The 24355-nt window shown below is 69.7% G+C and overlaps 4 protein-coding genes across 6 annotated transcripts in view; 1 reads left to right on the top strand and 3 right to left on the bottom strand.

Annotated features, from left to right (window-relative positions):
- The first annotated feature begins 1435 nt into the window (after positions 1-1435).
- MEPCE (methylphosphate capping enzyme) lies at positions 1436-9350 on the top strand. Its single transcript, XM_073327001.2, has 4 exons — positions 1436-3205; positions 6610-6828; positions 6904-7030; positions 8454-9350. Exons 1-4 carry the CDS (start codon positions 1709-1711, stop codon positions 8504-8506), a joined length of 1896 nt encoding a protein of 631 aa, XP_073183102.2. The 5' UTR covers positions 1436-1708; the 3' UTR covers positions 8507-9350.
- On the bottom strand, positions 8991-17095 carry LOC144929928 (uncharacterized). Its single transcript, XM_078850807.1, has 6 exons — positions 17086-17095; positions 16893-16954; positions 11973-12264; positions 10768-10982; positions 10593-10685; positions 8991-9561 (listed from the first exon to the last, which is right to left on the bottom strand). Exons 1-6 carry the CDS (start codon positions 17093-17095, stop codon positions 9346-9348), a joined length of 888 nt encoding a protein of 295 aa, XP_078706933.1. The 3' UTR covers positions 8991-9345.
- LOC140904576 (protein phosphatase 1 regulatory subunit 35) lies at positions 11184-11844 on the bottom strand. Its single transcript, XM_073327002.2, has 2 exons — positions 11674-11844; positions 11184-11483 (listed from the first exon to the last, which is right to left on the bottom strand). The coding sequence occupies exons 1-2, from the start codon at positions 11800-11802 to the stop codon at positions 11310-11312; spliced, it is 303 nt and encodes a 100-aa protein (XP_073183103.2). The 5' UTR covers positions 11803-11844; the 3' UTR covers positions 11184-11309.
- A 444-nt stretch (positions 17096-17539) lies between the features above and the next one.
- The window catches only part of TSC22D4 (TSC22 domain family member 4), a 12173-nt gene continuing 5357 nt past the window's right edge, over positions 17540-24355 (bottom strand). Inside the window, exons 3-4 of one of the 3 annotated variants that reach the window (XM_078850873.1) lie at positions 21307-21358; positions 20647-21089 (exon numbers count right to left, since the gene is read on the bottom strand). In XM_078850873.1, coding sequence (XP_078706999.1) covers positions 20919-21089; positions 21307-21358 — 223 coding nt within the window. In that variant the 3' untranslated portion in view covers positions 20647-20918. Of the gene's footprint in view, positions 17905-20646; positions 21090-21306; positions 21359-24355 lie in introns of those variants that run through there. The other 2 variants (XM_078850874.1, XM_078850875.1) reach the window with 2 other exon arrangements.

The following is a 24355-nucleotide window of genomic DNA, read 5'->3' as shown; positions in this document are numbered from 1 at the left end:
TCAGACAAAACCATATCTGCTTTTCTCTGATATTGGATGAAGGGGGTGCCTGTTTTTAAGAGGTCCTGCCCCAAGTGGCATGATCTTCCATGCAACATGTGTCTTGAAGTCATTCGGGCTGCAGCAGGGTCACGCCAGCAGGGGCAAGTGGGACCTTGATGTGTGAGTGGCCACCCGGGGCAGGTGCCTCCAATAACGTGTTCATCTTCCAGCCAGTCCCCCCTTCACTGGGAGGGCTGGTGTCAGGGTGCGAGAGGTAGCGGGACCGCTCCTGGGGCATAGGTCAGGGGTCAGAGGTGAGAGATCAAATGGGCCAAGAATCCCGCATCCCGCCCCGGAGGTGGAAGATCGGGAATGGGGAGAGGAAATTACAGAGGTCAGAGGTAGGAGGGGGGTCAAGGGTCAGAGGTCAGGCTCATTCACTTGGCGTGACAAGCCCGGTGACCTCCCTGGGGTGACCCGGCAGGGGTCAGAGGTCATAGTTCACTCAGCAAAGGCAGGGCAGGTGACCCCCCCACCTTCTGAGGGGTCAGAGGTCAGAGTTCCCTAATTGGGGTGAAAGGTCAGGGAGGGAGGGGGGCTCCCCTCCTGCTCACTCCTAGGGGAGGCCAGGTGGTGCCCCCCTCCTATAAAGGGGGAGGGGGAGCATATATTTACAGCCTGGCGGGGAAAATTCGTTCTGCGCAGGCGCAGAGTCCGCCCCAGCGGGAAGAGGTAAAAACTACAAGTCCCAGAATGCCTTGCGACTCTCCGACCACGTGACTGTTGCCCACAGCCTCTGGGCGGGGGCTTGATATTGGAGGTGAAAAACAACGAGCGGGCTCTGAATTCACCGTTCACACGGGGCGCGGCCTGGGGTTTACTCCCGCGCGCCAGGCGAGACGGAGCCGGGTGCAAAACGGCCCAGCCCCCCCCCCGCGGCGGCGGACTGAGCGGGACGTGGAGGTGTCCACGTCAGTGCCTGAACCGGCGTCGGGTTTTAAATCCGTTTCCACACACCACCCAGGAGGCGCCGTTTTTCTAACCTGGTTCCCGTCACCGAAGCCCGGCTGGACACTTTTTAATAGGGTGGAAAAAAATTTCCCCCAACAGGCACTCTGTGTGGACAGCTCTGAGCTCCGAGGACCTCACCGCGCGGCCCATGGGAGCTCGGCCGGATGGGAGTCGAGCGCTCCGATTGGCTCACGTAGCCTTCGTTGTGCTCTCTAATTGGCTGCGACCGCGGCAGCGGGGCGGGAGGAGCGGGAAAGGGGGCGGTGCTTCTCACACGCAGGGGCAACGTTCGCGCAGGGGGCGTCCGTCGAGCGGATTGGCCGCCGTTCCACGTGGGAAGGGACAACACGGCGCCCTGATTGGCCCGCGGCCGCGGGAGGGGGCGTGGCCCGCGGCGGGCCCGCCCACCGGGTATATCTACCGCAGGCGGGGGGGGGGGCCGCCTTGCCATCGCGTCGGAGCTGGGAGACGCGAGCCGCGGCTGTCTCCTCCTGGGCCTCGCGCGGGCGGCCGGGCCGCGCATGCGCCACGCGGGGGCGGCGCGTCGCCGCGAGGGGGAGGGGGCGCAGCGCAGGCGCGTTGGGGCCCCGCGCCGGGGCGGAGGAAGGCGGCCGCGGCCGCGCCGCGGGCCGGAGGCGCATGCGCCGGCGGGGCCCGTGAGGGGCGGGCGCGGCCGTTGCGGGGCGCGCGGGGCGGGGCCGCCCCCGCGCAGGCGATGATCGAGATGGCGGCGGACAAGGAGACGTTCCTGGCCCCGCCGCCGCCGCCGCCCCTCAAGCCCCCGCCCGCGGCGGGCGGCGGCCTCCCGGTGCAGCTGCACGAGGGGGCCGCCCCGGCGGAGCTGCGCCAGGGGGCCGAGCCGCCGCGCGGGGGCGGGCGCGGGGGCGGCCCCCTCGTGCAGCTGCCCCGGGAGGCCGCCCCCTGGGGCCAGCGGCGGGGCGGCGGCGGCGGCGGCGTCCCGGGGCGGCCGCCGCAGGGGGCCGGCGCCAAGGAGGAGGAGGACGGCGTGGGCGAGCTGCCGCGGCCCCGCAACGGGCTGCAGCCCCAGCGGGGCAAGCGGCGGAACAGCTGCAACGTGGGCTTCAAGCACCCGGCCTCCAAGCGCCGGCGCCGGGTCAACTCCGAGTGCGACCCGGTGCTGCCCTCCGAGTTCCTGCTGGGGGGCAACATCTTCGACCCCCTCAACCTCAACAGCCTGCTGGACGAGGAGGTGAACCAGGCCCTCAACGCCGAGACCCCCAAGTCCTCGCCGCTGCCGGCCAAGGGCCGGGACCCGGTGGAGATCCTCATCCCCAAGGACATCACGGACCCGCTGAGCCTCAACGCCCAGGACGGCGACGCGGCCCTGGTGCTGGCCTCGCCCTTCAAGGCGGGCCGCAAGCGCCACCGCCACCGGGGGCAGCAGCGGGGCGGGGGCGGGGCCGGGGACTGCAAGCAGGTGGCCTGCAAGGCCTGCGACGCCGCCTGCCCCACCCCGCAGCCCTACGAACTCAACACGGCCATCAACTGCAGGGACGAGGTGGTCTCCCCGCTCCTGCCCCTCGCCACCGAGGGGGCCGGCTGCGGCACCCCTTCTTGTGCCTCCTTCTCGGGCGGCCGCCACCACCGCAAAAGGCGCCGGACTTCCAGCAAATCAGAGGTGGCCGGGGGGGCCAAGCTGCCACCGCCTCCCCCCACCCCGGGCGGGGGCAAAGGCGGGGGCCAGCCGGGCAAGAGTAGCCCGGAGAAGGGCAAAGGGGCCGGGAGGCACCAAGCGGCGCCCACGGCCAAGCGGCGGCGGCGGCAGCGGAAGTTCCAATACGGCAACTACTGCAAATACTACGGCTACCGGAACCCCAGCTGCGAGGACGCCCGGCTGCGGGTCATGAAACCCGAGTGGTTCCAGGGCAAAGAGGTGCTGGACCTGGGCTGCAACGTGGGGCACCTCACCCTGAGCGTGGCCAAGAAGTGGAAACCTGCCCGGGTGGTGGGGCTGGACATAGACGGGGCCCTGATCCACTCGGCCCGCCAGAACATCCGCCACTACCTGTCAGAGGAGATCCAGCAGCGACAGGAGGAGGCCGAGGAGACGCCGGCCGGAGCCGGCAACAAGAGGCGGAGGGGCTGCTTCCCCGCCTCGCTGGCGGCCAGCAGGGGGCCCATCGCTGCTCCCCGGGTGCCCCAGGATGGGGCGGGTGCTGCCGACTTCCCCGACAACGTGATCTTTGTCCGGGTAAGAGGCCTAGGATGTGGCAGGGGGAGGGCCCCACCTTTCGGGGGCGCTGCTGGTGTGGGTAGCAGCCGCCCACCTAGCTGCTTTCAGCGGGAGGTGGGAGGTCACACAACAGACACGCCCCCTAAGATCCTGGGGGAGGGACTAGGGTTTGGCAGGAGGAGCCCTCCCATCCCATACGAGAGGGCGGGGATTAGCTCCTCTCCTAGGCCGGCCAGTGGCTTAGGTGGGATGGGCTGGTAGGATCACACAGGCCTTGGCTGGGGGGTGGGTGGAATAGCTTCTCTGGCTGCTAACTTCTGATTCAGGGAGAGTGACTTCATCTTGCTGGGGGGCGGGGGTGCATATGGGGGGCCAGGATTCCCCTGCAATCAGGAGACCAGTGCAACTGACAAGACGAAGGGACTGGTTAAATAGCTCCTGGCTTGTTTCAGCCGAGCCCCTCTGGCGAGGGGCACAGCCGTCGCTCCGTCCCCTCACAGAGCCAGAATTCCCTATCGGAAGCAGGAGAGCACAGAATTTTAGGGTGGGGGTGTCTGTGACCTTGGCCGCTTTGGTTCACCTCTGCCGCGGTTCACCTGAAATGGACTGGCACCCGTTTGGCTCTGTGAGGCATGTGCTCTCGAGATCAGCTGATAAATGGCGCCAAGCCACATCTGAACCCAGCGTTTGACCGAGGGTGGTTGGCAGGGGAATGCAGCTGGGGGCAGATCCGTTAACCGGGCAATGATCGACGGCAGAAGTGCTGCCCTGTGCCCACAGTGGGTGGGTTAGCTGCCGGGCGGGCCGGCTGAGGAGAGACACCCGCCCGCAGACAGGGCCTTATCTTAGGCCCTTCCCCTCCGGGAGGGGAGTTGGGTTGGGTGTCAGAAGGCTGTTTCCTCCGAGCTTAGATTTTCACCTCTGTCCTTGTCCCTGTGGGGCTTGGAAATCAAAGTCCACGAGGCGGTTAAGGAGGGTGGCCTGTCCCCAGAGCAGCAGGCCCTCAGTCTGTTGGGGTTGGAACAGGAAGGCTACCTCCCAGGTTTCTCTGATGAGTTTTACACGGGGGCATGTGGCAGAACTGGTCAGTTTCCGGGGGTTACGTTTCTGGCTTCTATCTGGTTCCTATTCTCCGCTCTCCTCCTGACCCTGTGCCTCAGTTTCCCCACTCTCCAATGCTGGACCTTGCATGAGGCTCATGGGAGTTAAGGAGCCTTGCTCATTGGAATCCCTGAAGGGCCGGGGGCCTGGAATTCCCCTAATGATCCTTTCCAAGCCTCCGTCTGTTTGCTTTGAGATCTGCTGCCGAATGGGCAGAGAATCAGACCTGTCGGGGGGCTGGGGGGGATGGATTTTGTCCGCAGGGCCAAGATCCTTTACTGGAGGAATCCAGCGGCTGGTATGCAGAGAAATGTTTCCCGGATCACTGCGATGAGCTAGATCTAGCCTGTAACAGAATGGAAACGCTCTGGCCAGGCTTGGGGGGGGGGCAGGTTCTCACCTCGGGGGGGTTGATAATCTGTACGCAGGCACCTTTGGCAGCTCTGCCTGGGTCCCTTTCACCCCTTTTGAGGTCACGCTACGTGCCAGGTGCTGTCTGTTGGGTAGAACTATGGTATATTGGTCCTGCGAGGCAGGCAGGCCTCTCCCTGCCCCTGCTAGTGCCAATCTCACCCACACTCTCGGGCCTGTTGCAGGGCGACCCCGCCCCATGCCCAGCCGAGCTGCCTGGGAAATCCCACAGCGAGCGCGATCTCCAGCCGGCACTGGGGGCCGAGGGACGTGAGATGGCTACCCAGGGGCTCTCCCCCCGAGTTCAAGAGTTAACATGTTTCTTCTGAAGGCAGGAGCATTGGCTAACAGCTGGAGGGAGGGAGGGAGGGGAGTCAGGACTCTTGGGTTCTCTTTCTGGCCCGGTTGGCGGGTTTGATGCCTGAACGGAAAGTGAGTAGAAAGCCGCCACCACTCCCCCGATCCTGTCGGACCTATCGGCCTGGCGCTCGCAAATCAGCCAGAGCTGAGCATCGATTCCAGCGCCGGCCTGGCGTGGGACTATGAGTCCCAGCATGCTGTGTGGCCAGCAGGGCATGCTGGAACCCGTAGTGCTCCCCCCCCCCAAAGTCTTGTGTTTAAACATGCCTGACCCCTTCCAGAATTCTTTAGAGGGTCCCGTGTGTGGAAGCACCGCCCCCCGACTGAGATCAGGGCTTCCCAGACACCTCTCTCCACCCCGACCATGATCTGGGACCCCCTTTGTGCCACCAGATCTCCCCTCCTCAGCCAGATCCCGACCCCTCTTGTGCCAGCCACTGCCCAGACCCACCACCGGCCAGCGTCTGCCCTGAGGAGCCTCCAGTGTAAATTCCCAGAGGGAAGTGACTGGGATCACCCAGCAGGTCACTGTCTAATGCAGCCACGAGGCTGGAGAGAGAAGTGGGTCACAGCCTGAACTCCTGGGGGAGGGAGATTCCTGTAGATGCCCCCAGCCTGGAGGCTGGTAAATATTTACACCCCCACGGGCTGATAACCCGGGGGGAGGCGTTGTATGGCAGGAACCGGGGAACTGCCGGGTTGGAAGCCGGGTGTTGCTGTTTTTGAAAGTTTTCGACGTTTTCCTTTTTGAAAAGAAGCCTGCGGAGAAGGGGCCTGACCCCGCGCAGGGCGAAATGGGCTTTAGTCTCTTCAAGAGGCTGCAATACGCAGGAACCTCTGTGAAAACTGGGGCTTCGAGGCTGTGGCTCGCTAGCAAGAGCCAACCGGGGGGAACGGCTAACTTTGGGGGCCAGGCTGTGAACACACAATAGATCCGTCACCTTTGTCTCGGCTGAAAGCGTCCCGTGAATGAGGGGCTGATGGTATTCCGCTGCGTGCAGCGATAGGGGACCTTGCGCGGTACCTGGACCAAACCCAGCTGCGTTTAGCTGGGAATCAACATGGCCGAAGGGTTGGTCCAGAAATTAACTGAAGCACAAATGGAAAAATTTATTCTGAGCGAGGCTTCTGCCAGGCCCAGCAAGCCCGGGTGTTTTGGGGGGAAAGGCATCTGTGGGGCTGGGTGTGTGTCTGAGGTGGGCATGATCCTGATCTTGACCTTCATGGGGACAGAGGGGACCCATTGAGCTCTGGGGGCTCTGTGGTGTTGGGGGAATTCCAGATAGCTGAGGGGAGCTGAGTGGTGTGGGCCCTGGAACAGCGGCAGGAGGAGTCTGGGAGGCTGCAGAGGGCCCTGATCTGGGGGTGGGGGCTGATCTCTGGGGCGTGCCATGGAAACCAAACATCCCCGGCCCTTGGGGCTGGCCGCCAGGACGCCTGGGTTCTCTCCCCAGCTCTGGGAGGGGAGTGGGGGCGGGTGGGTCTCGGAGCAGGGGGGCCAGGAGCCTGGACGCCTGGGTTCTCCCGTCACGCCCTCCCTGTGCCCGCAGGGGAACTACGTGCTGGAGCGGGACGAGCTGCTGGAAACGCAGGGCGCCGAGTACGACGTCGTGCTGTGTCTCAGCCTCACCAAGTGGGTGCACCTCAACTGGGGGGACGACGGGCTGAAGCGGCTCTTCAAGCGCATCTACCGCCACCTGCGGCCCGGCGGCCTCCTGCTGCTGGAGCCCCAGCCCTGGTCCTCCTACGGCAAGCGTAAGAACCTGACGGTGAGCGCCGGCCTGCCTGGGGGGCGGGGGGGATTGCAGCTGCCGGCCTGGCTGACGCCTGTCTCCTCTCCCCAGGAAACCATCTACAGAAACTACTACCGCATCAAGCTGAAACCGGAGCAGTTCCCCTCCTACCTGACCTCCCCGGAGGTGGGCTTCTCCAGCTGCGAGCTGGTGGCCAGGCCCTACAACAGCTCCCGAGGTGAGGGGGGGCCCCACTTGGGCGGCCTGGGCCGAGAAGGCATCGGCCATCGGCTGGGGCGGCCTGCTGGCAGGCTGAATAAGCCGATGGCGGGTGTCTGCCATCGGTAGAACTGGGCTGGAAACCAGAATTTCTGACCCGTTGGGAAACTCCACACAATCTGGTTTGTCCCAAATTGGGGCAAAAAAGTCAAATCTCTAAAGGGGAAAATCCCAAAAGACTTTGCGAAAGGCTGCGTGGTTTGTGTTATCAAAGCAAAAATACTGAACGTGGTGTTGCAGTGGTAATTTAGTTCTGACAATTACTTTTATTGTGTATGTTCATTTAATAGTTATAATATTATCAGGCTTGGCAGAATTCGATTCCTATTTCAGGGGCTAGTGAGGTTTCCGTCTGTTTTTACATTTTCACCCTTGTACAGGGGTTTACGGGCTTTTTCCCCATTTTGATTGATTCACATGTTCACCGCGGTGTGAATTTTTGGGACAAGGCTTTACTGATCGATGTAGATTCAAAAAGTTAAAGATTTATGCAGTTGAAACACAACTGGTCAACGTCCTCTGTCAAAATATACAACATCAGTATCCTTAAATCAACAAATCCGGCCGGTGTTTAATAGGCATTGGCTAGTGCCTTTGTAAGGAGGCTAATTCCAAAGTCACTGGATTTTTTTTAAACTTTCAGGCAGTATTTTCCTTTCTTTGCCTGTCCGTAAACTTCAGTTAGCCATGGCGATATGTTTTGGTTGGTTTGTGGGTATGGTGAAAGACATTTACTGACCAATCTAATTTGTCAGGCCTAATTACTATCTATTTGTATTATTACAAGGCATTAAAATGGACATTTGATATTTATCAGTTGCAAAATAAGTCAAAACAAAATGCTTCATTGGATTTCGGCTAGTTTCCAAATGTTTCCGTCCAAATCGACACTTCCCCTTGAAACATTTGGATTGTGACAAGCCAGCCTGTCTTCCCACAATGCACAGTTAACCTGTGGAACTCCTTGCTAGGGGATGTTAAGGCCAAAAGTAGAACGCAGGTCAAAGAAGAATTGGCTCAGTTTACAGCAGACAAGGCTATCAGTGGTTATTAGCCAGGATGGTCAGGGATGCAACGCCATGCTCTGGGGGTCCCTAAACCTGCCTTCCAGCAGCTGACCCCTTTGACACAGACCAACCTAACGAGCCTCCGGTAACGAGCAGGATTCATAGTCGGGACGCAGACTGATTCCCTAGCTCCTCACATCCGCTCTCTGTGGGGGGCGACAGAGCTGGAGGGGCTCCTCAGGTGTTGCTCACAAGTCACGATCAGCAGCTCTGTGGCAACGTAACGAGTCTCTGTGTTAGCCGATTTGGGGGGGCCCCGGATGGGGGAGGGCTGCGCAGTGCTTGTACTAACTGGCTGCCCCCGTCTGCCCACAGGGTTCCAGCGCCCCATCTATCTCCTTCACAAGGGCCACCCCACCACCCGCTGAGGGAGAAGCGGCCGACGCTCGGGACCGGAGCCCCCCGTTCTTTTCTTTGCATTGGAGGACAGCTGGGCTGAGCCCGACGGACCCAGGGGCGGGCGGGACTGGCTGCTGCGCCCCGAGATCGGCAGCCGCTGGACGTGGCGCACCTCCCCAGCCCCAGGCACCTGCGGACAGACGGCCCGGCCCGCGGGGTTTGCGCTCGCCAAACTGCCGAGGAATGAATCCGCCGGGTGAGAGGGGCTGCCCCCTGCTGGACACTGCTTAGCGCTGCAGCCTGAAGAACTGCATGGGGGGTGGCTGCAGGTGCCCCATACTGAATACTCAGCCCCCCCAGGGGGGAGGTGATGAAAGGAGGCCGGGGGCTCCCCCCTCCAGCCCCCCACCCAGTCCCCAGTTGGAGCCCAGTGCACTTCATTCCACCACAGGGCTGGGGGGGGAAGCTAGAGCAGAGATTGGGGGGGGGGGGTGTGGGACAGAACAGTCTGTGCTCCCCCCCCCCCCAGTCAGCTGTCCAAGCTCCCCTCTGATTTCCACCCCTTAACAGCTCATCTTTCTGCAGCAGGGATGGGAGGGGCCCTTTGCATCTATTGTTAGGGGGGAGACCAGCTAGGGCAGCAACTGCCTCAGTTTCCCTCTGCTGTAAAAGGGGGGGCAGCGCTGCCCTGCTTGCCGGTGGCAGGCTGAAGAGGTGCCTGTGGGATCCCTTCCTGCTGGCCCTGGGCCGGTTCCCCCCGCAGCAGGGGGCCCCAGCGGCATTGCCTGGGGGGGGGCGCCCCCGCGTGTGACGTGGAGTTTTATCCTTACAGATGTTGATTCTATTATATATAAATAAAAGCTACCGATTATTGCCCGGCCTGGCGCCTGGGGGGGCGAGAAGGATCCAGGCAAGAGGCGGGCCCAGGCCGGAACCAGCGTTTATTGACCAGCCCCAGGCGGGGCGGGCGGCTCCAGTCTCCCTCCAGCTGGGGGTCGGGGCTGGGCTGGGCTGGGCAGTAGGAGGCAGGGGGGCCCCGGGCCACGCACGCGGCAGCCAGCTGGGCCTGGAATCGGCACCACACCTGGGGGGGAGAACAGCAGGTTCAGAAGGGGGGGGAGGGCACGTGGACCAGCCCATGGGGATAGGGGGAGCAGGAGGCTGAGAACGGGGGGGGGCACGTGGACTAGCCCACTGGGGTGGGGGGGCACTTGAGCCAGCCCATTGGGATGGGGGGGCTGAGAACGGGGGAGAGGGCGTGGGGTGGGGGGCACTTGAGCCAGCCCACTGGGATAGGGGGAGCAGGGGACTGAGAACGGGGGAGGGGCACGTGGGCCAGCCCATTGGGATAGGGGGAGCAGGGGGCTGAGAATGGGGGGGGGGAGGGCACTTGAGCCAGCCCATTGGGATAGGGGGAGCAGGGGCTGAGAACGGGGGGGAGGGCACGTGGGCCAGCCCATTGGGATAGGGGGAGCAGGGGGCTGAGAATGGGGGGGGAGGGCACGTGGGCCAGCCCATGGGGATAGGGGGAGCAGGAGGCTGAGAACGGGGGGGGGAGGGCACGTGGACTAGCCCACTGGGGTGGGGAGGCACTTGAGCCAGCCCATTGGGATGGGGGGGCTGAGAACGGGGGAGAGGGGCGTGGGGTGGGGGGCACTTGAGCCAGCCCATTGGGATAGGGGGAGCAGGGGCCACGTGGACCAGCCTGCGGTGGGCACTTGAGCCAGCCCATTGGGATAGGGGGAGCAGGGGACTGAGAACGGGGGAGGGCACGTGGGCCAGCCCATTGGGATAGGGGGAGCAGGGGGCTGAGAATGGGGGGGGAGGGCACGTGGACCAGCCCATGGGGATAGGGGGAGCAGGAGGCTGAGAACGGGCGGGAGGGCACGTGGACTAGCCCACTGGGGTGGGGAGGCACTTGAGCCAGCCCATTGGGATGGGGGGGCTGAGAACGGGGGAGAGGGCGTGGGGTGGGGGGCACTTGAGCCAGCCCATTGGGATAGGGGGAGCAGGGGGCTGAGAACGGGGGGGGGGGAGCAGGCTGAGAACGGTGGACGGCACGCACCAGTGGGGAGGGGGACACGCGCGGGCCGAACCATTGGGGCGGGGGGATACCTGAGCCAGCGCCTCCGGCTGCCCCGCCCGCCGGGCCCAGGCGCTCAGGTTCCGGTCCAGCTGCCCCATCAGCCCGGCCGCCTCCTGCAGCTCCTGGGAGGAGGGGAAGGGATGAAAACCGGAGCCAGGCCCCGGGGAATCTCCCCCCGCCCCGGCGCATGGTCCGTTCCGTTACCTGGGTGATGGTCTCCAGGTAACTCAGCTTCACCCGTTCGAATTCCGCCGCCGAGAGCCGCGGCTCGCTGGCGCCCGCCATCCCTGCGCGCGGGGCACGACGGGAAGGGGCCGGGCCACCGCCGAGCCTCATGGGAAATGGAGTCCCGCCGCGCAAAGACTGCTGGGATGTGTAGGCGCCTTTTCCTCCCCCTCCCCCAGGACCGCGTGCAGAGCCTGCTGGGAAACGTCCCCGCTCCATTCAGCCCAGGAATTATGGGATGTCTCGCTTCCCGCCCCCCCCCCCCCCGAGGAATCCTGGGAAACACAATCCTCCCCCCCATGGGGCTCAATGGGACACACCCCTCCCCCACCCCGCTCAGTGGCAGGGGGCCACAGTGCACGTGGGGGGTCCCCCCAATGTTCAGGCACGGCAGCTGAGAGCCCAGAGGGGGGTTTATTTGGTGGCCCCCGGGGGGGCTGGGTACAAAGGGTGTGGACACAGCTCGGGCGGGGCGGCCCCCAGAACCAGTCTCTCAGGCCCAGCCGCCCTGGGCCAGCCCGCTAGGCCTCCCACTGCTGGAGCTTCCGGAACATCAGGAAGGCGGAGGCCGGGGGTCGGACGTGGGGCTGGAGCCGCAAGGGGGGCAGCCCCTCCACGCCCAGGTACGGGGTCTCCGCGAACAGCTCCAGGGGCTCGTAGAACATCAGCAGGTCCGGGCCTTCGGGGTCGGGCTCCTGGGAAGGGGGGAGACACCCCATTGGTGAGACCTAGAGCTGCCCCATTCCCCACCCCCCTGACCCAGCCAGTCCCCGTCCTGGGGCCAGATGGGAGCTGGCGCCCCCCAGATGGGACAGCCCCCATGCCCCGCCCCGGGTGGGAGCTGGCAACCCCTAGAGGGGACAGGCCCCACTGAGGGTTACTCACCCTGTGGGGTTCAGGCTGGGATCGGACGAGCGAGAGTTTCTCCTGCAGGGCAGAGCTCAGCACCTCCTCCGCGGGCACCTGCAGGCTGACGAGCCCCTGGTACAGCTGCTGCTCCCGGGGGATGTTCATACCTGGTGCAGCAGAGAGAGGCTGGGAATGTCCCTGCCAGGCCTGCGGGGCGGGAGTCAGGGGCGTCGGGAGGGGCAGGGCTGGGCTGGCAGGAGGTTGCGGGGCAGGAGTGAGGGGCCCCGGCACGGCCGGGGAAGGGGGCAGGGCCGGGGGGCGCCCCCACCTCTCACCTGCGGCCGCCTTGCCCTCCACGCTGCAGCGGGCGAGGAAGGACGTGGCCAGCAGCTCCTGGGCGGCCCGGTGGGCGTCGAAGCCCTGGCGCGCGGCCGTCTGCACCTCCTCGCCCAGGGCCAGGCTGGTGAGCAGCTGGGGGGCGGCCAGGTCCCCCCCCGCCCCCCCGAGCCCCGTCTTCGCCCGCGGAGCCTCCGCCCCACCCGGCGCCACCACCGGGGGGCTGTGGGGGGCCGGGGGCTCCGGGCTGGGGCGGGCGTCGTCCGGGGCAGAGCCCAGCAGGAACCGAACCTAGGGGAGAGCAGGGGTTAGCCTGGGGCAGGGGCCTGGGCTATCCCAGAATCCCCTGGGGCATGGAGCCCCACCTGACACTCACCCCCCTCCCGCATGAGCCCCCGCGGCACAGCGCCCCCGCCCCTCCCCCCGCTCCCGTGAGCCCCCGCGGCACAGCGCCCCCGCCCCGCCCCGCGCTCCCGTGAGCCCCCGCGGCACAGCGACCCCGCCCCTCCCCTCGCTCCCGTGAGCCCCCGCGGCACAGCGCCCCCGCCCCGCCCCGCGCTCCCGTGAGCCCCCGCGGCACAGCGACCCCCGCCCCTCCCCTCGCTCCCGTGAGCCCCCGCGGCACAGCGCCCCCGCCCCTCCCCCCGCTCCCGTGAGCCCCCGCGGCACAGCGCCCCCGCCCCGCCCCGCGCTCCCGTGAGCCCCCGCGGCACAGCGACCCCGCCCCTCCCCTCGCTCCCGTGAGCCCCCGCGGCACAGCGCCCCCGCCCCGCCCCCCGCTCCCGTGAGCCCCCGCGGCACAGCGCCCCCGCCCCTCCCCCCCGCTCCCGTGAGCCCCCGCGGCACAGCGCCCCCCCCCCTCGCTCCCGTGAGCCCCCGCGGCACAGCGCCCCCCCCCTCGCTCCCGTGAGCCCCCGCGGCACAGCGCCCCCGCCCCGCCCCGCGCTCCGTGAGCCCCCGCGGCACAGCGCGCCCCCCTCGCTCCCGTGAGCCCCCGCGGCACAGCGCCCCCGCCCCTCCCCCCCGCTCCCGTGAGCCCCCCGCGGCACAGCGCCCCCGCCCCTCCCCCCTCGCTCCCGTGAGCCCCCGCGGCACAGCGCCCCCCCCCTCGCTCCCGTGAGCCCCCGCGGCACAGCGCCCCCGCCCCGCCCCTCGCTCCCGTGAGCCCCCGCGGCACAGCGCCCCCGCCCCTCCCCTCGCTCCCGTGAGCCCCCCCGACACAGCGCCCCCGCCCCTCCCCCCCGCTCCCGTGAGCCCCCGCGGCACAGCGCCCCGCCCCTCCCCCCCCCTCCCGCATGAGCCCCCGCGGCACAGCGCCCCCGCCCCTCCCCCCCATGAGCCCCCCCGACACAGCGCCCCCGCCCCTCCCCCCGCTCCCGTGAGCCCCCGCGGCACAGCGCCCCCGCCCCGCCCCGCGCTCCCGTGAGCCCCCGCGGCACAGGTCCCCCCCGCCCCTCCCCCCGCTCCCGTGAGCCCCCCCGACACAGCGCCCCCGCCCCTCCCCCCCGCTCCCGTGAGCCCCCGCGGCACAGCGCCCCCGCCCCTCCCCCCCGCTCCCGCGAGCCCCCGCGGCACAGCGCCCCCGCCCCTCCCCCCCGCTCCCGTGAGCCCCCGCGGCACGGCGCCCCCCGCCCCTCCCATGAGCCCCCGCGGCATAGACCCCCCTCCCCCCGCTCCCGTGAGCCCCCGCGGCACAGCGCCCCCGCACCTGGCGTCTCCCCGCGCGCCCCCCCCGCCCCGCGCCGCCGCCGCAGGATCCCGCCCCCGGCGCGCGCGGGGCTCAGCGACAGGTCCAGGGCGGGCAGCGCGCGGGGGGGCGGGGCCCCGGGCCGGAGCGGGGCGGGGGGGGGCCCGGCCGCGGGGGCCGCGTCATCGCCGGGGGGCGCCAGCCTGGCCCGGCCCCGCAACGCTCCCGCGCGCGGCCGCCGAGGGCTGCGGCAGGTGGGGGGGCGGGGCTGCGGCTCGGCCCCTCCTCCCCGCCGGCCTCGTTCCCACTCCAAGATGGCGCCAACCAGCGGCCTCCTTCTGAGACCAATATGGCGGCGCCCGTAGAGGGGCGTGTCCGCCGCTGCAGCCTCGTTCTCGCCCCAGCATGGCGGCCGTTGCCCCTAGGCTCTAGCGGGCGGCAGGAAGGCTCGAAGCCCCGCCCTTGGCCCCGCCCCCTGGAGCCTGAGGGGAGCAGAGTCCCTCCCCTCCCAGAGCCAGGGAGAGAACCCAGGAGTCCTGGCTCCCAGCCCCCCACCCGTTCCAACCCACCAGCCCCCACTCCCCTCCCAGAGCCAGGGAGAGAACCCAGGCGTCCTGGCTCCCAGCCCCCCCCAGCCCCCACTCCCCTCCCAGAGCCAGGGAGAGAACCCAGGCGTCCTGCCTCCCAGCCCCCCCCTGCTCTAACCACCAGCCCCCACTCCCCTCCCAGAGCCGGGGAGAGAACCAGGCGTCCTGGCTCCCAGCCCCCCCCCAGCTCTAACCACCAGCCCCCACTCCCCTCCCAGAGCAGGGAGAGAACCCAGGAGTCCTGGCTCCCAGCCCCCCACCCGTTCCAACCCACCAGCCCCCCACTCCCCACCCAGAGCCAGGGAGAGAACCCAGGCGTCCTGGCTCCCAGCCCCCCCCAGCTCTAACCACCAGCCCCCACTCCCCTCCCAGAGCCAGGGAGAGAACCCAGGCGTCCTGCCTCCCAGCCCCCCCCTGCTCTAACCACCAGCCCCCACTCCCCTCCCAGAGCCGGGGAGAGAACCCAGGCGTCCTGGCTCCCAGCCCCCCCCCAGCTCTAACCACCAGCCCCCACTCCCCTCCCAGAGCCAGGGAGAGAACCCAGGAGTCCTGGCTCCCAGCCCCCCCCCAGCTCTAACCACCAGCCCCCACTCCCCTCCCAGAGCCAGGGAGAGAACCCAGGTGTCCTGGCTCCCAGCCCCCCCTCCCTTTTCCCATTCACCATCGTGCGCCGTTTTCTCGGGTGTTTCAATTGCAATTTTTACTGCGGGAGTTTGACGGCGCGTGATCGGCGGCCCCGGCGGGGTGGGGGGTGGGGGGGCGGGGCGCTGCGGGCCCCTGACACGCGCTATCTCAGAGTGGGGTCACTCGCCTCCAGGAAGTGGCCGAGCACCAGGGCGACTCTCCACTCGCTGGGGCTACAGGTCAGCTGGGGAAAAGCAGCAGACGCCGGCCTCACCCACTGATCCGCTCCCCGCTCCTGGATTGGACCCGCAGGCCCAGCCAGCCCCATATCCCCCCCCAATCAGAACCAGGGGCCCCGCCAGCCAGGGATTCGCCCCGGCCTCCAAGAAGAATAAGGTGGGTGGGTCCTTTGGGTATCCCAGCCCTGTCCTCCCCGCCCGGGCGCGCACAGTTGGTCTAGGGGGCTGGCGGAAGGGGCGCCCCTTGGCGAAGGCCAGGCCCACGGCGACGTCTTGGAAGCTGGAGAAGAGGCTGGCGTTCTCCGCGCTGCACACGTCTCGTTCCCGCTCCTCCTCGCCGCCACCGGCCGTGCCGTGGGGGGCCCCGGGCGCATCCCCCCACCCCAGGTGCCGTGGGGGGCCCCGGGCGCATCCCCCCACCCCAGGTGCCGTGGGGGGCTGGGCTGCAGCTCCTGCTGGGGAAGGGGAGAGTGAGTGTGTGGGACACATGGGGGATGGGACCACTCCAGGAGCCGTGGTTAGCTAAACTCCCAGCATGCAACGCTCCACGGCGGACTACGTCTCCCAGCATTCAACGCTCCACAGCGGACTACGTCTCCCAGCGAGCAACGCTCCACGGCGGACTACGTCTCCCAGCATACAACGCTCCACGGCTCTTGGAGGGGAGCGGGGGCTGGTGGTTAGAGCGGGGTGCGCTGGGAGCCAGGACTCCTGGGTTCTCTCCCCGGCTCTGGGAGGGGAGTGGGGGCTGGTGGTTAGAGCAGCGGGGCCTGGGAGCCAGGACTCCTGGGTTCTCTCCCCGGCTCTGGTCTGTGGGCGCAGGACCTGCCATAGCTGGGTGGTGGCAGCCCCTGGCACATGCAAACGGCCCCCAGATCCCCTTCCAGGCTGACATCCCCAGCCCCCATTTTAAGCCCTTCTCCTTGGGGTGACGCCCCACAGCGGGGACCGAGGGGGCAGGGGGCCCCGCCCCGTGGGGAAAGGACCTGAGGAAGGGGGCGGGTCCCCAGAGGGGGGGGGACATGGAAGCAGTGGCATCGCCAAGGGGATCTGAGGCAGACCCTCTAATGGGTCACACAGCTCAGCCCCATATCTCTTCGTGTGTCCCCCCGACCCTCCCGTGTAAATGCCTCACCAGAGACCCCCTCCCCCATGTCACTGCCATAGGCCCCGCCCCACATCACCCCCCCAGGGACGTCCCTCCCACAGCACCCAGCAAAGGACATCCCCTGCCCCACTGAATGTCCCATAGACTCTCCTCCCGCACCCCTCTGCATCACCCCCCATAGACACCCGCCCCCACAAACCCCCATGCAACCCCCCCAAAGACCCCATAGACACCCGTCCCTCACCCCCTCTGCATCACCCCGTGGACCCCCCTCTCCCCCAGAGCCCCCACACAACCCCCCCAGAGTCCCCCTCTCTTACCCCCCTGCATCACCCCCATAGATCCCCTCCCCCCCAGAGCCCCCACACAACCCCCCCAGAGCCCCCTCCGTATCACGCCCCGTAGACCCCCTCCTCCCCAGAGCCCCCCATAGACCCCCCCTTTCCCCCTCTGCATCACCCCCATAGATCCCCTCCCCCCCAGAGCCCCCACACAACCCCCCCAGAGTCCCCTCCGTATCACCCCCGTAGACCCCCTTCCCCACTCCCTCTGTCTGCATCATCCCCCGTAGACCCCCTCCCCCCCAGAGCCCCCCTGCATCACCCCCCACATAGACCTCTCCCCCCAGAGCCCCCCTCCCTCTACATCACCCCCTCAGAGCCCACGTGACTCGCCCGCTCTGGCCCCTCATCACATCGCCCTACTCCTCGCGGGACAGAGGCAGAGCGGAGTCCAACTGCACATGCGTAACGTGTCGCCCCGCGCAAGAGCCCGCCTCCTCCCCGCGGGGCATTGTGGGAGATGTAGTTTCCCCTCCCCGCAGGGCATTGTGGGAGATGTAGTTCCCTCTTCACCCCTCTCCCTCACCGTGGGTCATTCTGGTAGATGTAGTTCCCTCCCTCCCCATGGGGCATTGTGGGAGATGTAGTTCAATCACCCCAATCCCATGACCTCTGACCTCCCCTTCATACCCTCTCTGCCACCTGACCTGTGACCTCTGACCTTTTCAGTTGGCCCAATTTCCAGCCTCCCACTGCCCCATGGTAGGGCTCGGCTGGTGGGGGGGGAGGTCAGTCGCTTCTGGGGGGTAAGGGGGGGCTGAGTAGTAGGGGAACACTGGGGGGAGGGGAGGGCTGTAGGGGGGCTGCCTGGAGGAGGGGAGCCCTGGGGGAGGGGAGTGGGGGGGCTAGATGGGGGAGGGGAATGCTGGGGAAGGGGATCCCAGGGAGGGCTGGCGAGGGGGCCAGGGGGCCGGGGGAAGGGAGATGGGGGGCTGGGGGAGGGGAGTCTCCCTACACCAAGGCGAGTGACGCCCCCTGCGGACGTTCCCAGCATGTTTATTCCCATGCCCTGTGGGGCCGGACAGACAGATGCGCCATGGTATTGGGGGGCTGACCCCCCCGACCCCCCCAACGACGCTGCGGGCTGAGGGTCCTTCGCCGTCGTGTGGGAGCCCCCAGGGGGCACGAGCGGAGGCTTATCTCCAGGCCAGGAGGCCACTCCAGCCCCCTACTGGTGGGCGGCGTGGGACCGAGGGGCCCCTGAGGGGCAGGGGGGCAGCAGGGGGGCATCTCCCCTCTCCGTCCTCACGAGCTGCCGCAGCTGGGCGCAGATGAAAATCAAGAGGCCGGACACGTCGCGCAGCAGGGCGGCCTCGGGGGGTCCCGGGTCCTGGGGGGCGGGGGCCTGGGCGGGGAGAGAGAGAGGGCGTAAGGTCGGGGTGTGCGGGCTCGGCCCTCGCTGCCCCATGGGATTCTGGGACAGATCCCAGGTGGGGGCAGGGACTCACCCTCCGGCACCGGACCCAGAGCAGGCCGAGAGCCAGGCCGGCCCCGGCCGCGGCCAGACGCACCCAGTGCAGTGGGACGCAGGGACAACGGGCCCGGGGCAGCTGGGCCGGGGTCCCCCCCGGGCCGGACACCGGCAGCCGCTCCCCCACCCGGCACCGCGCGGCCTGGGCCCGGCCTGGCGCCGAGAGCCCGGACAGCAGAACCACCAGCACCCCCTGCACCCACATGGCGCCCTGACTCCGCGGCCCCGAGCCCAGGGGTTCTAGCTTCTCTGGCCCCATTGTGAGGCGGGGTCAGGAACCCAGCGATCAAGGGGGCTGCGGGTCGGGAGTGAGGGGCGCCGGCAGAGCTGGGGGGGTGGGGCTGGGCTGGCAGGGGCTGCGGGTCGGGAGTGAGGGGCACCAGGATCTGTCTGTCTGTCTGAGTCCCTGTCCGTCTCTTCCAGTCACTCAAGGACTGAGCAGGTGAATGACATGAAAACCAAACGCCCTCCACATCCCCAGGCTGGAAGCCCGGACTCCTGGGTCCTCTCCCCGGCTCTGGAAGGAAGTGGGGGCTGGTGGGTTAGAGCTGGGGGGCTGGGAGCCCGGACTCCTGGGTCCTCTCCCCAGCTCTGGGAGGGCAGTGGGGCCTGGTGGGTTAGAGCTGGGGGGCTGGGAGCCCGGACTCCTGGGTCCTCTCCCCGGCTCTGGGAAGGAAGTGGGGGCTGGTGGGTTAGAGCTGGGGGGCTGGGAGCCCGGACTCCCCTCTCCCCGGCTCTGGGAAGGAAGTGGGGGCTGGTGGGTTAGAGCTGGGGGGCTGGGAGCCCGGACTCCTGGGTCCTCTCCCCAGCTCTGGGAGGGCAGTGAGGGCTGGTGGGTTAGAGCAGCAGCGGGGGCAGGGGGAATGGTCACCACTTTTCTGTTACATTTTCCAAATCTTTTGGTGCCCCTCACTCCCGACCCACAGGCCCCAGATCCCAGCCCCAGAGAGGGGGATGTGGGTTCGGTGTTTCCAGGTGCAGGGCGGAGGACCCAGGGCACGGGCTGAGCCGTCCAGCAGGAGGAACCTCTGCAACTTCCCTCTTCCAACACCCCCCGACCTGTTCCCCACAGATACATAATGACTGCAGAGTCCAGCCCTGGGGAGGGTCCAGCCCCTGCCCCCCACCCTCCCCCTGCCCCATGGGCACCCAGCTGATTCCTTGGCCTGTCCCCAGCACCATGAACAAGACGCTCTTTATTCGCTGCCTCCCCCACCCCGGGGCCACTGATGGTCCGTCCCCATTGTCCTGTCTCGGCTGGAACAGGGTGTCCGAGGGGGAGGGGGGAGCGGGAACAGAACAAACGTCTTTGTTCCCCCGCCTTCAAACGTCAAAACAAAGTGTCCCGCCGCAGCTGGTTACACGGGGACCCCTCACCCGGCGCTGAGACGTGGCCACCTCTGGGGCGGGGCGGCCGGTGACACGGGGACCCCTCACCCGGCGCTGAGACGTGGCCACCTCTGGGGCGGGGCGGCCGGTGACACGGGGACCCCTCACCCGGCGCTGAGACGTGGCCACCTCTGGGGCGGGGCGGCCCGGTGACACGGGGACCCCTCACCCGGCGCTGAGACGTGGCCACCTCCGGGGTAGGGTGGCGGATGACACGGAGACCCCTCGCCCGGCTTGGAGACGTGGCCACCTCCGGGGCGGGGCGGCCGGTGACACGGGGACCCCTCGCCCGGCACTGAGAAGCGACCACCTGCGGGGCGGCCGGTGACACGGGGACCCCTCACCCGGCGCTGAGACGTGGCCACCTCCGGGGCGGGGCGGCCAGTGACACGGGGACCCCTCACCCGGCGTTGAGACGTGGCCACCTTCAGGGTGGGGTGGCCGGTGACACGGGGACCCCTCACCCGGAGCTGAGACGTGGCCACCTCCGGGGCGGGGCGGCCGGTGACCCCTTGCCCGGCTTGGAGACGTGGCCACCTCTGGGGCAGGGTGGCGGATGACACGGAGACCCCTCGCCCGGCTTGGAGACGTGGCCACCTCCAGGGCGGGGCGGCCAGTGACACGGGGACCCCTCCCCCGGCACTGAGACGTGGCCACCTCCGGGGCGGGGCGGCTGGTTACCTGCACAGTGACCATTTGTCCCTGTCCAGCTGACGTGGCTGGGGCGCAGTGGGCAGGATGGGGTCACCCGAGCCGGGATTTCGGGGTTTCGCACCCCACAGACTGGGCTGGAACATTTCCTCAGCCAAAGGGACCAGGGCTGGACGGTCAGACGGCTGGAGAGCCCCCTGCTGAGCCCCACACGACGCCCCGGGCCCCCCAGCGCGGCGCCCCCTAGCGCCCACACACAGACGCAGGCTCGGCTGCTGCTGCTATTTTAATAACCTGAAATACTATAAAAGTTTCTTTATTACAAATTATTATTATTGCCACCACCGTCCCGTCCCCTCCCCTTCCCCACATCGGGGGTTTCTCTGCCCCCCCTACGGCACAGTCCTCTTCGCCCACGTGGCCAACAGCCCCCCCAGCCAGTCTTGGGGGGCCACCCCTGCCCTGGCCACTCCAGTCCCTCTGCTTTGGGCATGGCACCCCCACCAGTGCATGGAGCCCCCCCACACCCACCCCGCTGCATTAAAACCCCCACCCTGAGAAGCTGCCCCCAACCCAGAGCCAGGAGTCCTGCTGCCCACAGCTCCCCTGCTCTGACCCACCAGACCCCACTCCCCACCCAGAGCTGGGAAGACAACCCAGGAGTCCTGGCTCCCAGCCCCCCTGCTCTAACCCACCAGTCCCCTGTCCCCTGTCAGAGCTGAGAACTGAACCCAGGAGTCCTGGCTCCATCCCCTCCCCCAAGGCACGTGCTGTGTCAGTAGCCCCCCCCTGTCCGGCCAGGCCCCTTCACATGTGCGGGATCGTAGCGCGCGTGGCCCCGGTGGGGGTCAGGCCGTGGGGCGGCGGAGCTGAGCCAGCTGCTCGGGGCTGGCCAGGGAGCGCAGGAGCCCGTTCTCCCACTCCAGGGCCGCGTTGCGCTCGGCCAGCTCCTTGATCTGCTCCCGCAGCACCTCCACCTCCTCCCGCACCGCGAACATCAGGTGGCTCTTCACCAGGTCCTGGGGGGCAGGGATGGGGGTCAGGGAGAGAACCCAGGAGTCCTGGCTCCCAGCACCCCCGCTCTAACCCACCAACCCCCGCTCCCCTCCCAGAGCCGGGGAGAGAATCCAGGCTCCCAGCCCCCCCGCTCTCACCCACCAGCCCCCACTCCCCTCCCAGAGCCGGGCAGAGAACCCAGGAGTCCTGCCCCCCAGGCTCCCCTGCCCTGTCACTCACCATGGCCTGCTCGATCTTGTTGTCGATGGCGATCATGCTGCTGCCCGAGCTGCTGCGGGGCAGAGACAGACGGGGACTGAGAGACAGAACCACAGGGCCTGGCGCCCCTCACTCCCGACCCCCAGCCCCCGGCCCGGCCGACGCCCCTCACTCCCGACCCCCAGCCCCCGGCCCGGCCGACGCCCCTCACTCCCGACCCCCAGCCCCCGGCCCGGCCGACGCCCCTCACTCCCGACCCCCAGCCCCCGGCCCGGCCGACGCCCCTCACTCCCGACCCCCAGCCCCCGGCCCAGCCGACGCCCCTCACTCCCGACCCCCAGCCCCCGGCCCGGCCGACGCCCCTCACTCCCGACCCCCAGCCCCCGGCCCGGCCGACGCCCCTCACTCCCGACCCCCAGCCCCCGGCCCAGCCAGCGCCCCTCACTCCCGACCCCCAGCCCCGCCGACGCCCCTCACTCCCGACCCCCAGCCCCAGCCCGCCCGGCCAGCGCCCCTCACTCCCGACCCCCAGCCCCCGGCCCGGCCGACGCCCCTCACTCCCGACCCCCAGCCCCCGGCCCGGCCGACGCCCCTCACTCCCGACCCCCAGCCCCCGGCCCGGCCAGCGCCCCTCACTCCCGACCCCCAGCCCCCGGCCCGGCCGACGCCCCTCACTCCCGACCCCCAGCCCCCCGGCCCGGCCGACGCCCCTCACTCCCGACCCCCAGCCCCCGGCCCGGCCGACGCCCCTCACTCCCGACCCCCAGCCCCCGGCCCGGCCGACGCCCCTCACTCCCGACCCCCAGCCCCCGGCCCGGCCGACGCCCCTCACTCCCGACCCCCAGCCCCCGGCCCGGCCGGCGCCCCTCACTCCCGACCCCCAGCCCCCCGGCCCGGCCGGCGCCCCTCACTCCCGACCCCCAGCCCCCCGGCCCGGCCGACGCCCCTCACTCCCGACCCCCAGCCCCCGGCCCGGCCCGCGCCCCTCACTCCCGACCCCCAGCCCCCCGGCCGGCCGACGCCCCTCACTCCCGACCCCCAGCCCCCGGCCCGGCCGACGCCCCTCACTCCCGACCCCCAGCCCCCGGCCCGGCCGGCGCCCCTCACTCCCGACCCCCAGCCCCCCGGCCCGGCCGGCGCCCCTCACTCCCGACCCCCAGCCCCCCGGCCCGGCCGACGCCCCTCACTCCCGACCCCCACCCCCCGGCCCGGCCGACGCCCCTCACTCCCGACCCCCAGCCCCCGGCCCGGCCGACGCCCCTCACTCCCGACCCCAGCCCCCGGCCCGGCCGACGCCCCTCACTCCCGACCCCCAGCCCCCGGCCCGGCCCGCGCCCCTCACTCCCGACCCCCAGCCCCCCGGCCCGGCCGACGCCCCTCACTCCCGACCCCCAGCCCCCCGGCCCGGCCGACGCCCCTCACTCCCGACCCCCAGCCCCCCGGCCCGGCCGGCGCCCCTCACTCCCGACCCCCAGCCCCCCGGCCCGGCCGGCGCCCCTCACTCCCGACCCCCAGCCCCCCGGCCCGGCCGGCGCCCCTCACTCCCGACCCCCAGCCCCCCGGCCCGGCCGGCGCCCCTCACTCCCGACCCCCAGCCCCCCGGCCCGGCCGGCGCCCCTCACTCCCGACCCCCAGCCCCCCGGCCCGGCCGGCGCCCCTCACTCCCGACCCCCAGCCCCCCGGCCCGGCCGGCGCCCCTCACTCCCGACCCCCAGCCCCCCGGCCCGGCCGGCGCCCCTCACTCCCGACCCCCAGCCCCCCGGCCCGGCCGGCGCCCCTCACTCCCGACCCCCAGCCCCCCGGCCCGGCCGGCGCCCCTCACTCCCGACCCCCAGCCCCCCGGCCCGGCCGGCGCCCCTCACTCCCGACCCCCAGCCCCCCGGCCCGGCCGGCGCCCCTCACTCCCGACCCCCAGCCCCCCGGCACCACCAGCGCCCCTCACTCCCGACCCCCAGCCCCCGGCCCGGCCGACGCCCCTCACTCCCGACCCCCAGCCCCCGGCCCGGCCGACGCCCCTCACTCCCGACCCCCAGCCCCCGGTCCGGCCGGCGCCCCTCACTCCCGACCCCCAGCCCCCGGCCCGGCCCGCCGCGCCCCTCACTCCCGACCCCCAGCACCACCAGCGCCCCTCACTCCCGACCCGCACACCCCGGCCCCGCCGGCACCCCTCACTCCCGACCCCCAGGCTCCCGGCCCGGCCAGCGCCCCTCACTCCCGACCCGCAGCCCCCCGGCCCGGCCAGCGCCCCTCACTCCCGACCCCCAGCCCCCCGGCCCGGCCGACGCCCCTCACTCCCGACCCCCAGCCCCCGGCCCGGCCGACGCCCCTCACTCCCGACCCCCAGCCCCCGGCCCGGCCCGCGCCCCTCACTCCCGACCCCCAGCCCCCGGCCCGGCCAGCGCCCCTCACTCCCGACCCGCAGCCCCCCGGCACCACCAGCGCCCCTCACTCCCGACCCGCAGCCCCCCGGCCCGGCCGACGCCCCTCACTCCCGACCCCCAGCCCCCGGCCCGGCCGGCGCCCCTCACTCCCGACCCCCAGCACCACCAGCGCCCCTCACTCCCAACCCGCACACCCCGGCCCCGCCGGCACCCCTCACTCCCGACCCCCAGCCCGGCCAGCGCCCCTCACTCCCGACCCCCAGCCCCCTGGCCCGGCCGGCACCCCTCACTCCCGACCCCCAGCACCACCAGCGCCCCTCACTCCCAACCCGCACACCCCGGCCCCGCCGGCACCCCTCACTCCCGACCCCCAGCCCCCGGCCCGGACAGCGCCCCTCACTCCCGACCCCCAGCCCCCCGGCCCAGCCGACGCCCCTCACTCCCGACCCCCAGCCCCCGGCCCGGCCGACGCCCCTCACTCCCGACCCCCAGCCCCCGGCCCGGCCGACGCCCCTCACTCCCGACCCCCAGCCCCCGGCCCGGCCGGCGCCCCTCACTCCCGACCCCCAGCCCCCCGGCCCGGCCAACGCCCCTCACTCCCGACCCCCAGCCCCCGGCCCGGCCGACGCCCCTCACTCCCGACCCCCAGCCCCCGGCCCGGCCCGCGCCCCTACTCTGAGATAGCGCGT

Source organism: Lepidochelys kempii, chromosome 28 (genome assembly GCF_965140285.1).
Source record: "Lepidochelys kempii isolate rLepKem1 chromosome 28, rLepKem1.hap1, whole genome shotgun sequence".
NCBI lineage: Eukaryota > Metazoa > Chordata > Testudines > Cheloniidae > Lepidochelys > Lepidochelys kempii.
Note: the sequence above shows the minus strand (reverse complement) of the source record. Positions and strands in the feature narration are given on the sequence as shown.